The sequence below is a fragment of the Nicrophorus vespilloides genome, unplaced genomic scaffold (assembly GCF_001412225.1).
Source record: "Nicrophorus vespilloides isolate i.1.1-1 unplaced genomic scaffold, Nicve_v1.0, whole genome shotgun sequence".
In the NCBI taxonomy this organism is placed as follows: domain Eukaryota; kingdom Metazoa; phylum Arthropoda; class Insecta; order Coleoptera; family Silphidae; genus Nicrophorus; species Nicrophorus vespilloides.
The window spans coordinates 1-14,283 of NW_017098570.1; the positions used below are offsets into that span (position 1 = coordinate 1).

The following is a 14,283-nucleotide window of genomic DNA, read 5'->3' on the forward strand; positions in this document are numbered from 1 at the left end:
CGAATATGTCACTAGATTATTATTATGTAATTCTCGAAATAAATTTTATTTCAATGCTACTATTTTGAGGACGCAACGACCGACGTCTCCCACTTTCAATCACGTACAAATTCACACAGTATATAAACACAGTGAAACCGATGCAAAGACATCAATTTGATCTTCAACAATCAAACAAACACATCATGTTCAAATACGTAAGCACTCTATCATTTATTTATATAGGTAAATGATTTATTAATATTTTTTTTTTTTAGGTTGTATTCGCTGCTCTTTTGGCTGTAGCCTTCGCTGATCCAGAACCTAAGGCTAAACCAGGTGTCTTGGCTGCCGCTCCAGTCGTTGCTACTCCGTTGGCTTACTCTGCTGCTTACACTAGTCAACTTGTCGGTGCTGCTTACGCTTCACCGTACGTCGCATCTCCATTGGCTTACTCTGCCGGTTATGCAGCTCCAGTTGCTTACTCCGCTCACCCGGCTGCCTATTCTGCTTACCCAGCAGCCTATTCTGCTTACCCAGCTTACACTTCACCGATTGTCAAATATTTGTAAAAAAAAAGCTGAACCGAAACAAAAACAATAAAATGAATTAAGAAAATACGTACACTATTATTAACTATCTTCTATATACCCAATTCTTTTGTTTACATAAATAAGGCATTGATTTTTTTTTTAATTAATGGAGAAAAGTAAATTATATCATTTTGAATGTATAAATAAAAACAATCATAGTTTTTAAAGCAGTCCAAAACAGGAAATTATGTAATAACTTTGATAATTTAATGAATGGAAAAATAATGGAAATGAGTATTTTTTAGTATTTGTTATTGTATAATTACTATAGATTATTGGAAAAATTATACTTTAATCAAGTTTTGAACACATAACCGAAAGAATTTTTTATTTTTTTTTGTCTAAAAACAGTGGTACATAAAAACTTTAATCTCATCTTATGTAGCTGCTAGAATAACTTGATTTTTTTTAATGTTTAGTGCCAAATATGAAACATTATACAACAACATCATACAAAATTATGTATAATTAGAGTAAAACTATTTTTAGGGTATAATAAACTTTATACGGAAAGAAACTGTTATATGCGATTTCATGCAACAGTTTCTTTCATTATTTAGACACAATATTTTGTGCAAATTATATATTTTTTTTTCTGTAGAGCTTGGATATTTGTATCTTGACCTATTTCATTATTTGGGGATATCTACTATTAACTACTACTACTACTACTATTAACGATTTCTTATATTTAACCTTTTTTTCTCAAATTTGTGAGCTTTTCAATTAATAAAATAATAAAAATTATTACCATATTCTATCACATAAAATATTTTACTTGCATTTTTTTTTAATACACTATAGTTCAAATCACGATTTTCATAATGCCAACATATATTTTGTTTATTAAAAGGTTACTTCATTTTCATATTTCAGTTAATATTGATTTTTAATTGATTTTTTTAATCAATATTATATCTAGGTGGAAAAATAATATATAAAAAATACATGTAATATTTTATCAATTCAATTTATTGTTCTTGATTAAGTTCAGATTCTATTTAAAAATATTTGACAATCGGTGAGGTGTAAGCAGAGTAGGCTGCTGGATAAGCAGAATAGGCAGCCGGGTGAGCGGAGTAAGCAACTGGAGCTGCATAGCCGGCAGAGTAAGTCAATGGAGATGCGACGTACGGTGAAGCGTAAGCAGCACCGACAAGCGGACTCGTGTAAGCAGCAGAGTAAGCCAATGGAGCAGGAACAACTGGAGCGGCAGCCAAGACACCTGGTTTAGCCTTAGGTTCTGGATCAGCGAAGGCTACAGCCAAAAGAGCAGCGAATACAACCTAAAAAAAAGAAAATATTAATAAATCATTTGGCTATATAAATATATGATAGAGTGCTTACGTATTTGAACATGATGTGTTTGTTTGATTGTTGAAGATCAAATTGATGTCTTTGCATCGGTTTCACTGTGTTTATATACTGTGTGAATTTGTACGTGATTGAAAGTGAGAGACGTCGGTCGTTGCGTCCTCAAAATAGTAGCATTGAAATAAAATTTATTTCGAGAATTACATAATAATAATCTAGTGACACATTCGTAACAATTGCAGTGTAATAGTGCACATTCCTAACTAATCGCAAAAGATTAAAGCTTTGATTAAAATGCATTAAAATCACTTTTGCTAATATTTTCTAAAATGTTAATTTAATAAACCAACCTGTCGGTTTTGTATCTAGTATATCTATTTGAATATTAAAGAAAATGGGTTGCAGTGGAACCTCGCTTAACTCGCACCTCGCATAATGAACATTTCGCTTAACGAGCAAAATGAATTGTAAGAAAAATGACTCGCTTAACGAGCAACGTTTCTCATAACGAGCGACTATGAGAAGAGAAGATCCGGATTGCGCGCCTACTACAACATTTTTAAAACTTGTGTACGCATATTATGTGTATTTTTGAATATGTTTCACTATACGAGTAAAAATCGGGAAATTTTGGAACGAATTAAACTCGTTAAGCGAGGTTCCATTGTATATTAATTGAAAATCTCACAAATTTGAGAATAATTGTTAAACATAAGAAATCGTTTATAAATTTTGATTTGATAATTTTTTGATTTCTGATAGTTTTGACCATTTTCCCCATTGGAATGAAAGAAATCGGCCAAGTTACAAATATCCGTGCTGTACAGAAAACATATGTAATTTGCACAAAATATTGTGTCTTAATAATGAAAGAAACTGTTACTTGCATGAAATCGCAAATAACAGTTTCTTTCCGTATATAGTTTATTATACCCTCAAAATATTGAAAAAGTTTTACTCTAATTATATACACTTTTGTATGATTTTGTTGTACAAAAGTTCCATATTTAGCACAAAACATTACAAAAAATCAATATAATATATTTTGCTAATTTGAAATTGGGGTAAATGGGAAAAAAAAAACAGTGTACGTATTTTCGTAATTCATTTTATTGTTTTTGTTTCGGTTCAGTTTCTATTTACAAATATTTGACAATCGGTGAGGTATAAGCTGGGTAAGCAGAGTAGGCTGCTGGGTAAGCAGAATAGGCAGCCGGGTGAGCGGAGTAAGCAACTGGAGCTGCATAACCGGCAGAGTAAGCCAATGGAGATGCTACGTACGGTGAAGCATAAGCAGCACCGACAAGCGGACTCGTGTAAGCAGCAGAGTAAGCCAAGGGAGCAGCAACGACTGGAGCGGCAGCCAAGACACCTGGTTTAGCCTTAGGTTCTGGATCGGCGAAGGCTACAGCCAAAAGAGCAGCGAATACAACCTAAAAAGATAAAATAGTAATAAATCATTTAGTTTTAAATAAATGATAGAGTGCTTACGTATTTGAACATGATGTGTTTGTTTGATTGTTGAAGATCAAATTGATGTTGATTGACTCATTCGCCGTGGTTTTATACCCGAAATTCGATGTCGCAAAACGTGGTTCTGCTACCGTTACACCATTGCAGGAGGTGGTGGTGGTGCATCGTGCGACGAACCAAAAGGACGCGACCTCGCGCGTCGCAGTATTAGCAATGAAAGAATTGTTACAATGACCATTTGCGCAACCGGTCGGACAAAACACGGAATGATTATCTTCCAGAATTTACCTCGCTTCCATATTAAACGCGTTAAGAAACATCGTGCAGTTCTTCTTTTGTTTTCTGCTTAGCCTTTGCTTTTTGTTGTTGTTTTGTTTGACAGTGGAATTACAAAATTGAGACTTGATTCTAGAAATGTATTCCTCGTAATAATCGAGGCACGCTGTCTAGACTGTTTACGTTTAACGTAATACGCGACGTGCGGATGGCACGGAATCGTTCTTCATTTCTAGTTCAAGTTACAAAACGATCATTTACATGAAAATTTCAAATAGAAAAGGACTATTTTCCAAGAGAATACATTAAATCTTCAACACGATCTTTTTACGCAATGACAATGATTTGTTTATAGTTTTTTTTTCTTTTTAATGTTGTTTCATTAACGTTTTTATGAATGAATGTCATGAGCGTTAAGACCTTGATGTCTTGTACTATTTACAGGTATAATATGTGTTTTGATTGTTATTAAATATACTTAAAAATGACCTACATTTCTTGTTTTGTTATTATTTTACAATTAGATTAATTCTTGACAAAAAAGTGAAAGTTCATGTACTAGTTATATTCTCATTAATAATAGAAGTATCTGCTTTTGTTAAAAGTTTTTCAGCATTATTGATCATCGACTTGAGGTTAAAATTTGAACATTTACCATATTCCTCTTATTATCTAAAATATATAAACGAAATTGATCACTTTTGGTTAACTTTCATCAAACATCACCACTGCATTCATTTGTTTTTTCATTATGTACCTTTTTGTTTTAATATTTAATTACTTAAATTAAGGATTATTTTCTTTTGAGAAATGAGACTTTGTAAAATATGAAAAAAAATATCTAAATATTACAGAAAATTATTTTCTTGTTCTTTTAGAAGGAAGAATTTTGCAAGTCGAAAAACTGCTCTTCTGAAATGTGTAAAAATTCATCAATTTTGGTTAAGAAAATGCAATAGAAAAAGAAAACAATTTGCATTATACAATTTTCTTTTATTAGATTAGGTCATTGTTTCATTAGCACGCAAGGTCGAGGCTCCTTATGTGAATGCAATCGACAAACTAAATTCCTATTTAAATTTGAACCTTATACAATCAATCAATGTAATATGCAAATAAATTTAATATTTTTTTATTGTCGTTATTAACTAATTATTCCGAGAGATATGATTTTGAGTCAATTTAAGTGAGTTATTTTCACTATATTAAGTTCTCTAATTCTTCATTATTCGAATATTTTTTAAATTGATTTTAAAACTGGGATTTTAGTAAATATTTCAGACATGTGAATAACTATTTATCATAAGTTACTAAATTTATTTAGAATATGTAATTACATAGATTTGATAAATGTAATGTAGATTTACATGTGCATAAATGTTATTCTATATAGTTGATAAGTTTATATTACTAGATTTTTTTTTATAAGTGATTCTGCAAATATTTATAAATTGGTAGTTGACATGTGTCATAACTTAAATAATGCATGTTTTTAGGTTAGTTTTGCAACAAATATAGGTTTTAATTTATGTAGATTCAAATTTGGAATGATTTTTCAATTGTATCTAAGGAGTAAATGGAATTAAGTAAAATGCGAATATATGTTTTTCAGTATTTTATTTGCTTAAAAATGTAGTCGTAGTCTTTGATCCTGTTTTTAATAGTATTTGACGAGTGGAGCGGCGTAATGAGAGTAAGCCGAGTAAGCGTACGGTGAAGCGTATCCAGCGGAGTAAGCATAAGGAGATGCCACATATGGAGCAGAGTATGCGGAGTTGATGAGTGGACTTGTGTAAGCAGCAGAGTAAGCCAACGGTGAAGTGTAAGCCAATGGGGCTCCAACCAAAGGAGCAGCAGCCAGAACACCTGGTTTAGGCTCAGGAGCGGCGAAGACTACGGCCAACAGGGCGGCGAAAACAACCTGAAAACAAAAAGACAAAATTAGTATATGATAGACAAACCAATTCTTTAATTCTTACGTATTTGAACATGTCGATGGATTTTTCTTGGATGCTTTGATTGCTGAAATCAAATTGATGTCTTCCGTTTACCGTCTTCGAGTTTATATACTGTTTGGGAATTGATGACGGCGGTGATGACCTCCGGTAAACGAAAGAAATGGAAACGCATGGACAATATCCAGTTTCGCAAGCGTCGGAACACACGCACACTTTTTCGTTTCCTTCTCCAAGGAATTCGCATTGATTTAAATTGTATTCGGCTCGCGAATAAAAGTGTTAAAAAACAACAAGACAAAGACAAGAAAGTCGAGTTTCGGAATGTTTATAAATAAAACAGGCGTGCGTTCTTGTTGTTCAATTTTAAATGATTTAAATTTCGTTATGTAAACTATTTTCGTTTTGCATTTTGCGAGTTTGGCGATTGTCGCGAAATAGTTGAGCCGTGAGCAAACGAATTTAATATTAACTAGAGGGAAATATACATATTAATACATGCTAACTAGATAAAAAGTATGACACACCTGCGGATGTTAGAATCGTTAAACTTATTTGGTTGGACATACTTGGAAAGTATAATAAGACATTTTATTTAGATAAATCATAAGGATATAATTGATGATTGCATTTTATGTTTAATTTCTTACAATAGTTAAACAACGTGCATATTAATGGGTGATTAACAACCCTGTTAACATGTAGTAAATAGACAGTTATAATATTTGAGTGTACAACTACTTTAAATATTATTTTTGTAAAATTAATGTAAATGTTTCAGGCTTTTATTGAGTTTCTTATGTTTATTAATTTATATAGTGTAAATATTTTGAATATTTGAAAATTCTATAATTAATATGAATTTGGTTTGAAAATTTGTAGCCAACTTAATTAAAAGTTACTATCCACCTTTTTTATGGTTCTTAATTTATATGCTGTAAACATTTTGAAAATTGTATAATTGGTATGACCTACCAACTTAATTAATTAAAGTTACTATCTTTCTTGTTTATGCATCCTAATTTATATGATGTAAACATTTTGAAAATTGTATAATTGCTATGAATTTAGTTAAAGAAAATATATCTACTAACTTAATTAATTAAAAGTTAATATCTTTCTTTGTTTATGGTTACTAAAATTATATGGTGTCAATATTATGAATATTTGGAAAATGAATAATTGCTATGAAAATGGTTAAAGAAAATGTAACAACCAACTTAATTAATTAAAAATTATTATCTTTCTTTGTTTATGGATCCTAATTTATATGATGTAAACATTTTGAAAATTGTATAATTGCTATGAATTTGGTTAAAAAAAATATAGCTACCAACTTAATTAATTAAAAGTTACTATCTTTCTTTGTTTATGGATCCTAATTTATATGATGTAAACATTTTGAAAATTGTATAATTGCTATAAATTTGGTTAAAGAAAATATAGCTACCAACTTAATTAATTAAAGTTACTATCTTTCTTTGTTTATGGTTACTAAAATTATATGGTGTCAATATTATGAATATATGAAAAATGAATAATTGCTATGAAAATGGTTAAAGAATATGTAACTACCAACTTAATTAATTAAAAGTTACTATCTTTCTTTGTTTATGGATCCTAATTTATATGATGTAAACATTCTGAAAATTGTATAATTGCTATGAATTTAGTTAAAGAAAATATATCTACCAACTAAATTAATTAAAGTTACTATCTTTTTTAGTTAATGGTTAAATTATATGGTGTCAATATTATGAATATTTGAAAAATGAATAATTGCTATGAAAATGGTTAAAGAAAATATAACTACCAACTTAATTAATTAAAATTTACTATCTTTCTTTGTTTATGGATCCTAATTTATATGATCTAAACATTTTGAAAATTGTATAATTGCTATGAATTTGTTTAAACAAAATATATCTACCAACTTAATTAATTAAAGTTACTATCTTTCTTTCTTTATGGTTACTAAAATTATATGGTGTCAATATTATGAATATTTGAAAAATGAATAATTGCTATGAAAATGATTAAAAAAAATATAACTACCAATTTAATTAATTAAAATTTACTATATTTCTTTGTTTATGGATCCTAATTTATATGATGTAAACATTTTGAAAATTGTATAATTGCTATGAATTTGGTTAAAGAAAATATATCTGCCAACTTAATTAATTAAAGTTACTATCTTTTTTAGTTTATGGTTACTAAAATTATATGGTTTATATAATATTATGAATATTTGAAAAATGTATAATTGCTATGAATATGGTTAAAGAAAATATAGTTACCAATTTAATTAATTAAAATCACTACTTTTAGTTGCATACAGTTATTCATTTCAATGGTGTTGTTATTTTGAAAATTATATATTTATTGTGGATTTGAACAAATTGAGTTTGGTTGCCAACTTAAATAATTTTCATCGAGGCAAAATTAGAGCGAATAAAGATTTAGAAACAAATAATAGAAAATTGAATATATTTATTTCATATTCTATGTTCAATTAAGAATGTATAGTATTTGGAAGATTATTTAGACTTTAGTTTTTATAGGATAATTTTAAAATTGTAAAATTTAATGAAAAATAAAAAAAATAGATGTTAGATTTTTGTTGAAATTAATATAGGATATGTATAAATACAGTCAATATCATAACTTTTGTGTATTGTTCTAAATCTCTGTTAAATTTGAAATTATTTACAGATTTAGTTTACCTTCTCTGTATATTCAATCAGTTTAAATTTTATTAAAATATGTTATATTAAGGATATATAATATTTATAAGGTAATAATATATGCACAAGTTTCAGTGTTATTGAGTCTTTATTTCATTCTTTGATTTTGTTGATGTCTTCAGTAATATTTAACAATTGGTGCGGTGTACGGAGAGTAAGCAGAATAAGCGTATGGAGAAGCGTATCCAGCGGAGTAAGCATAAGGAGATGCTACGTATGGAGCGGCGTAAGCGGCCTTAACGATTGGGCTGGTGTAAGCGGCGGAGTAAGCCAACGGTGAGGTGTAAGCCAATGGCGAAGTGTAAGCCAATGGAGCACCAATCAGAGGAGCAGCAGCTAAGACACCTGGTTTAGCCTTAGGCTCTGGTGCGGCGAAGACAACGGCCAAAAGGGCGGCGAAAACAACCTGTAAATAGATTATAAAAATTATGAATAGTTTACAGTAATTACAAACAATAATGGAAACTTACGTATTTGAACATATTGCAGTTTGGTTTATTTGATTGATAAGATCAAAATGATAAGGTTCGATTGAAAGCGATGAGTTTATATACTTCTTGGAAATGTTTGAAAAGTGGGAGGAATGAGACGACGCGGAGTGTGGCCTTGCTGCAGTCGTGAAAAACTTGCTCAACTTTTGTTTTCATATTGTATTGTATTAACAACGAATTTATTTCTCATGTTTCAACTTCAAATAACATAAAGATAATATTGATCTTTTGAATACACACATAAAATTAAATTACTTAATTAGAAATAATCTTAAATAATGAAAATTTTAACCATACAATATGATAATATAACAGTTTCTCTTTGTATAATTGAAAAATCATAAAATTTGGATTATCTGTACATAAAATACTTAAGCTCGAGATAAATTAAATTAAACTTTTTTATTTACAAATTATTAGTAAAACTATATTGAATGAAATAAGTTTCAAATAAATTTGCTTCTTCTTGTATATTTTGTATATTTTAAGTGAATAAAAACGTTTAAAAGAGAAGCAACAATATTGTAATATACAGTGAAACCTCGCTTAACGAGATTAATCCATTCTAAAATTTCCGAATTTTTACTTGTATAGTAAAACAATTTTCCCTATATAAACTCCATTTTGGAGTCATTTTTCTTATAATTTATTTTGCTCGTTAAGCGGGGTTTTACTATATATTCAAAATAAATGAATGATTGAATAAAATTGAATTGATATTGATCAATAAAAACGATGGCTAAAAGATCTAAAAAGATTTTATTTTCCTTGGATATTATAAGATTATAATGGATCATCGATTGCATAAACATGAGCAGAAGCCGTGACCTTGCAGCGTTAATGAAAGACGTAACAATGACCAATTGCCCAACATACCAAAAATGAAACTGGAATTTCGATGCGCAACAATTAACGCAGGACATTGGCTTCTAGTTATACAATAATTTATACGTATTCAATATGTGTTTTGCATACGTAATTCAATAATTGAATATTAATTAAGTTAAAAAGAAACTAATAATTAATTAATCAATTTGTTTTCTATATTATATGTTTAGCATTGAATGTATTTACGCAAATTGAATTGCAATTACGTTTAGGCGATTAGTGAAGTTGGCAAATTTACAATTTGTAAATACAGTGGAACCTCGCTTATCGTTCCAAAATTTCCGGATTTTTCTCGTATAGTAAAATATTGGTATAGTGAAATACGTTTCCCATATAAAGTAATGTCATGTAATGTAAGGAAAGTATAATTTGGTCTAGATTTTTAATGATTTTGCTTTTCATATCTATGGTTCTTTCTATTCTTTGGCTTTTTATTCGGAGACATGCAAGTATTATTAAATTTTGCACAAAAAACACAAATAACATGTGTTAACATAAGTTTGCAAATTTTGTGATCACAAACAACACTAAGATGCAACTAGAATGACCACTAACACTAAGAACTGTTTTCCAATTCTCACACGGTAAAGTGAGTTTATATTTGTTTATATTACTTGTATCAATTCGGGTACTTAATGGAGGTCTCTTTATTCTTTTAATATTTGTTTATATAAAAAAGCGTACATAGTGTATTTATATATTATAACAATGGTTAAACAAAGATGACACAAGTTTTGAAAATGATGTAGCAGGCGCGCAATCCGAGACTTCTTTTCTCGTCGTCTTTCGTTATGCGACTCATTTTTCTTATAAATCATTTTGCTCGTTAATTGAAATGATCGTTAAGCGATGTTCCACTGTACTTGATTTAGCAACAAATTTAGAAAAAATCATGTAATCTGGAAAAATAAACATTGAAGCAAATAGAGTATTTAAGATAAGCTAAAGAGTTACTGATATTATTGTAATGAATGGAAATTGGATTATTATTTTATAGAGAAATTAGGGAAATGGAGTATTTGGAAGGTTATAAGGTTTAGTCTTTATTTTTTATAGGATTTTTTTTAAAGTCGTCAGTAATTTAAAGATTGTAAAATTTGACCATAAATCAAAAACTTTGCATGTTACATTTTTGTTGAGTAAACGAAATATTACTTATTAATACATAATATGTATATATACAATAATTCTATAGTCAATATCATAACTTTTGTGTATTGTTATAAATCCTTATGAAATGTTCATGACTGTCAAGATGATATTATTTTATTGAATGAAAATTGTATTATTATTTTTTTAAAGAAAGTCAGGACAAACTGAATAACATAAAAAATTTATAAACAAATACAAGACTTGTTTGTTTAAATATTAATAATTACTTGTATATTATTACATTAATTAAATTAATATATATATAAATACGTTATGCGAAACGTCGCTCGTTAAGCGAATCAATTAAGTGAAATGTTTGTTATGCGAGGTGCGAGGTTCTCTGTATATTCAAAAATACACATAATATGTGTACACAAGTTTTCAAAATGATGTAGAAGGCGCGCAATCCAAGACTTCTTTTCTCATCGTCACTCGATATGCGAAACGTCGCTCGTTAAGCGAATAATTTTTCTTAAAATTCATTTTGCTCCGTTAAGTGAAATGTTCGTTATGCGAGGTGCTCGGTAAGCGAGGTTTTCTGTATATTAAAAAATACACATAATATGTGTACACAAGTTTTCAAAATGATGTAGAAAGCGCGCAATCCAAGACTTCTTTTCTCATCGTCACTCGATATGCAAAACGTCGCTCGTTAAGCGAATCATTTTTCTTACAATTCATTTTACTTGTTATTCGAGGTACTCGTTAAGTGAGGTCCCACTGTATTGATGAATTCGAAATTCAGTTGTGGATTTAGGATCCATTTTTTTTTACAAATACTCTACAAATGCGTTCTTTGTTATACAACTAAATTGTAGAAATAAATAAATATCAGTAAAGGTTTAATGAACACTATTTACTTACTCTTTAATTATATATGAAAAAAGCTTAACTTTACATTTTTTTCTTTCGTTTATTATATTGAACTATGTTCTAAATGCAATAAAATGCAAACAATTGCAATGGAATACGATGCGGTGCGTCGTGAAGGAATGCGAATGAAATTCTCCAGCAAATGTCTCGTCGCTGCAACCCGGTTTTGTCAATAGTTGAGTAATTGTCCATTTCCCCCCATTTTACTTTTCATTACCAAGACGAGGCCAGAACTCGGACCTTCCTCTCCCACCCGCTTTACAAAGTATAAAAACTCGAAGCGTCCGAGGCAAAGTCATCAATTTGATCTTAGCAATCAAACGACCAAACCAAATCAACATGTTCAAATACGTAAGTCTTCAGCATTTGTTTGTAATAACGATGAAATTGTTAATTTAATCTATTTACAGGTCGTATTCGCCGCTCTTTTGGCTGTAGCCTTCGCCGATCCCGAACCTAAAGCTAAACCAGGTGTTCTGGCTGCAGCTCCTCTGATCGGTGCTCCATTGGCTTACACTTCGCCATTGGCTTACACTTCACCGTTGGCTTACTCCGCCGCCTACTCCAGCCCAATCGTTAAGACCGCTTACGCCGCTCCATACGTAGCATCTCCTTATGCTTACTCCGCTGGATACGCTTCACCGTACGCTTACTCCGCTTACTCTCCGTACACCGCACCAATTGTCAAATACTACTGAAAACATCCACGAAATCCAGGAATGAAATAAAGACTAAATAACTCTGAAACTTATTTGTACATCAATCATTTATTACCACCATCCAACTATTGCATATTACAGTATAAATAAATTCAATTTCAATAATAAATATTTATTGAAACAGTCACATATAAACTAATAACAAAATTGAAACATATTTAGATTTGAAATTTATGATTCAACTATAAATCTATAATTTATTAGTATTTCCATCAGGTCTCGAGACTTTTATTCGTGTAAGTTTAGACACATTATCTTATTCTTATAAAATAACTTACACCTCTTTGTTTTTCAAGAGAATTTAATTTAATATGATTTTGAACATTCGCAAACTATTTTTAGTTATTACTTTCACACAGATTTTGAATTATTCATTGCAAAATTAGCTTTTTCTTCTCATTTTTTTTTGTGTGTCTTTTAATTCATACAGATTAGTTCAAAAGACGTTTTATTTTTTATTTAAATAAGTTACCAGTAAACTTCACAATTATCTGAATATTTTCTGTTCGAGTTGTCGAAAACAATTAATTATTGTCTAAGTCTGCTGAAGATTTTTTTTTTAATTGCAATTTAAAATAAGTTTCTTAATGTTAAGTTAAGTATTATATATAATAATATAATTAGTGTTCAATAGTAATTATTAATATTTAAACAAACAAGTCTTGTATTAGTTTTTAAACGTTTTATGTTCTTCAGTTTGTCCTTACTTTCTTTAAAAAATAATAATACAATTTTCATTCAATACAATAATATCAGCTTGACAGTCACGGAATTTCATAAGGATTTAGAACAATACACAAAAGTTTTGATATTGACCATATCAATTGTTGTATTTGTACATATTCTATATTAATAAGTAATATTTCGTTTACTCAACAAAAATGTAACATGCAAAGTTTTTGATTTTTAGTCAAATTTTACAAACAATTTAAAATTACTACAAAAAATCCTATAAAAAATAAAGACTAAACCTTATAATCTTCCAAATACTATACATTCTTAATTGAACTAATTAATCTAATTTTCTCAATTTGACTAATATCTCTATAAAATAATCATATAATAACTTCTAACATGAAACTACTTTACAATTATGGGAAACTCTTTAGGCTTATATTAAATACTCTATTTTCTTCAATGTTTGTTTTTCCAGATTGTACGATTTTTTCTAAATTTGTTGCTAAATCAAGTACAGTGGAACATCGCTTAACGAGCACCTCGCATAACGAGCAAAATGAGATGTAGGAAAAATGATTCGCATAACGAGTGACGATAAGAAGAGAAGACCCGGATTTCGTGCCAGCTACATCATTTTTAAAACTTGTGTACACATATTATGTGTATTTTTGAATTTGTTTCACTATACGAGTAAAAATCCGGAAATTTTGGAACGGATTAAACTCGTTAAGCGAGTTTAAAGCGTATTTTAATGATCTCAAAATATTTGTAAGTAAAATTACAAAACAAATAAAAACTATAGTATAATAATAAATATTAGATATGACGATTTATTTCAGGCAAAAAAATAAGATAATTATAATATGATTTAACTGATTTATATATGAGTTTAAATTATCAAAAAAAAATTATTTGAAGCTTAGTAAAAATCTCTGAAAAACGATATAATAAATATTTCAATGAATTTCGAAATTTTATCACAGTTGGAAAAGTATTAATTATATAAAAATTACCAGTTTGAAATATCCATTTATTGTTGGTAATTTTATTTAAATTTGACTCAATAAAAATTAATTTAAAAAGTTATTAAATAATGTGCTTCAATTGTTAGTTATTGTTATATTTATTTACGGAATAGAATTATT

General features: G+C 29.1%; 6 protein-coding genes across 6 annotated transcripts; 2 read left to right on the forward strand and 4 right to left on the reverse strand.

The window, feature by feature from the left end:
• The first annotated feature begins 149 nt into the window (after positions 1–149).
• Positions 150–565, forward strand: LOC108562769 (cuticle protein 16.5-like). Its single transcript, XM_017921194.1, has 2 exons — positions 150–197; positions 258–565. The coding sequence occupies exons 1-2, from the start codon at positions 186–188 to the stop codon at positions 549–551; spliced, it is 306 nt and encodes a 101-aa protein (XP_017776683.1). The 5' UTR covers positions 150–185; the 3' UTR covers positions 552–565.
• A 1,008-nt stretch (positions 566–1,573) lies between these two features.
• LOC108562763 (cuticle protein 16.5-like) lies at positions 1,574–1,967 on the reverse strand. The gene is made up of 2 exons (XM_017921187.1): positions 1,920–1,967; positions 1,574–1,858 (listed from the first exon to the last, which is right to left on the reverse strand). Exons 1-2 carry the CDS (start codon positions 1,929–1,931, stop codon positions 1,574–1,576), a joined length of 297 nt encoding a protein of 98 aa, XP_017776676.1. The 5' UTR covers positions 1,932–1,967.
• A 1,048-nt stretch (positions 1,968–3,015) lies between these two features.
• On the reverse strand, positions 3,016–3,551 carry LOC108562768 (cuticle protein 16.5-like). Its single transcript, XM_017921193.1, has 2 exons — positions 3,378–3,551; positions 3,016–3,319 (listed from the first exon to the last, which is right to left on the reverse strand). Exons 1-2 carry the CDS (start codon positions 3,387–3,389, stop codon positions 3,026–3,028), a joined length of 306 nt encoding a protein of 101 aa, XP_017776682.1. The 5' UTR covers positions 3,390–3,551; the 3' UTR covers positions 3,016–3,025.
• A 1,741-nt stretch (positions 3,552–5,292) lies between these two features.
• Positions 5,293–5,686, reverse strand: LOC108562764 (neuropeptide-like 4). The gene is made up of 2 exons (XM_017921188.1): positions 5,615–5,686; positions 5,293–5,556 (listed from the first exon to the last, which is right to left on the reverse strand). Exons 1-2 carry the CDS (start codon positions 5,624–5,626, stop codon positions 5,293–5,295), a joined length of 276 nt encoding a protein of 91 aa, XP_017776677.1. The 5' UTR covers positions 5,627–5,686.
• A 2,736-nt stretch (positions 5,687–8,422) lies between these two features.
• On the reverse strand, positions 8,423–8,831 carry LOC108562767 (pupal cuticle protein C1B-like). The gene is made up of 2 exons (XM_017921192.1): positions 8,808–8,831; positions 8,423–8,743 (listed from the first exon to the last, which is right to left on the reverse strand). The coding sequence occupies exons 1-2, from the start codon at positions 8,817–8,819 to the stop codon at positions 8,456–8,458; spliced, it is 300 nt and encodes a 99-aa protein (XP_017776681.1). The 5' UTR covers positions 8,820–8,831; the 3' UTR covers positions 8,423–8,455.
• Positions 8,832–12,021: 3,190 nt separating this feature from the next.
• On the forward strand, positions 12,022–12,486 carry LOC108562765 (pupal cuticle protein C1B-like). The gene is made up of 2 exons (XM_017921189.1): positions 12,022–12,092; positions 12,152–12,486. Exons 1-2 carry the CDS (start codon positions 12,081–12,083, stop codon positions 12,437–12,439), a joined length of 300 nt encoding a protein of 99 aa, XP_017776678.1. The 5' UTR covers positions 12,022–12,080; the 3' UTR covers positions 12,440–12,486.
• Positions 12,487–14,283: the final 1,797 nt, after the last annotated feature.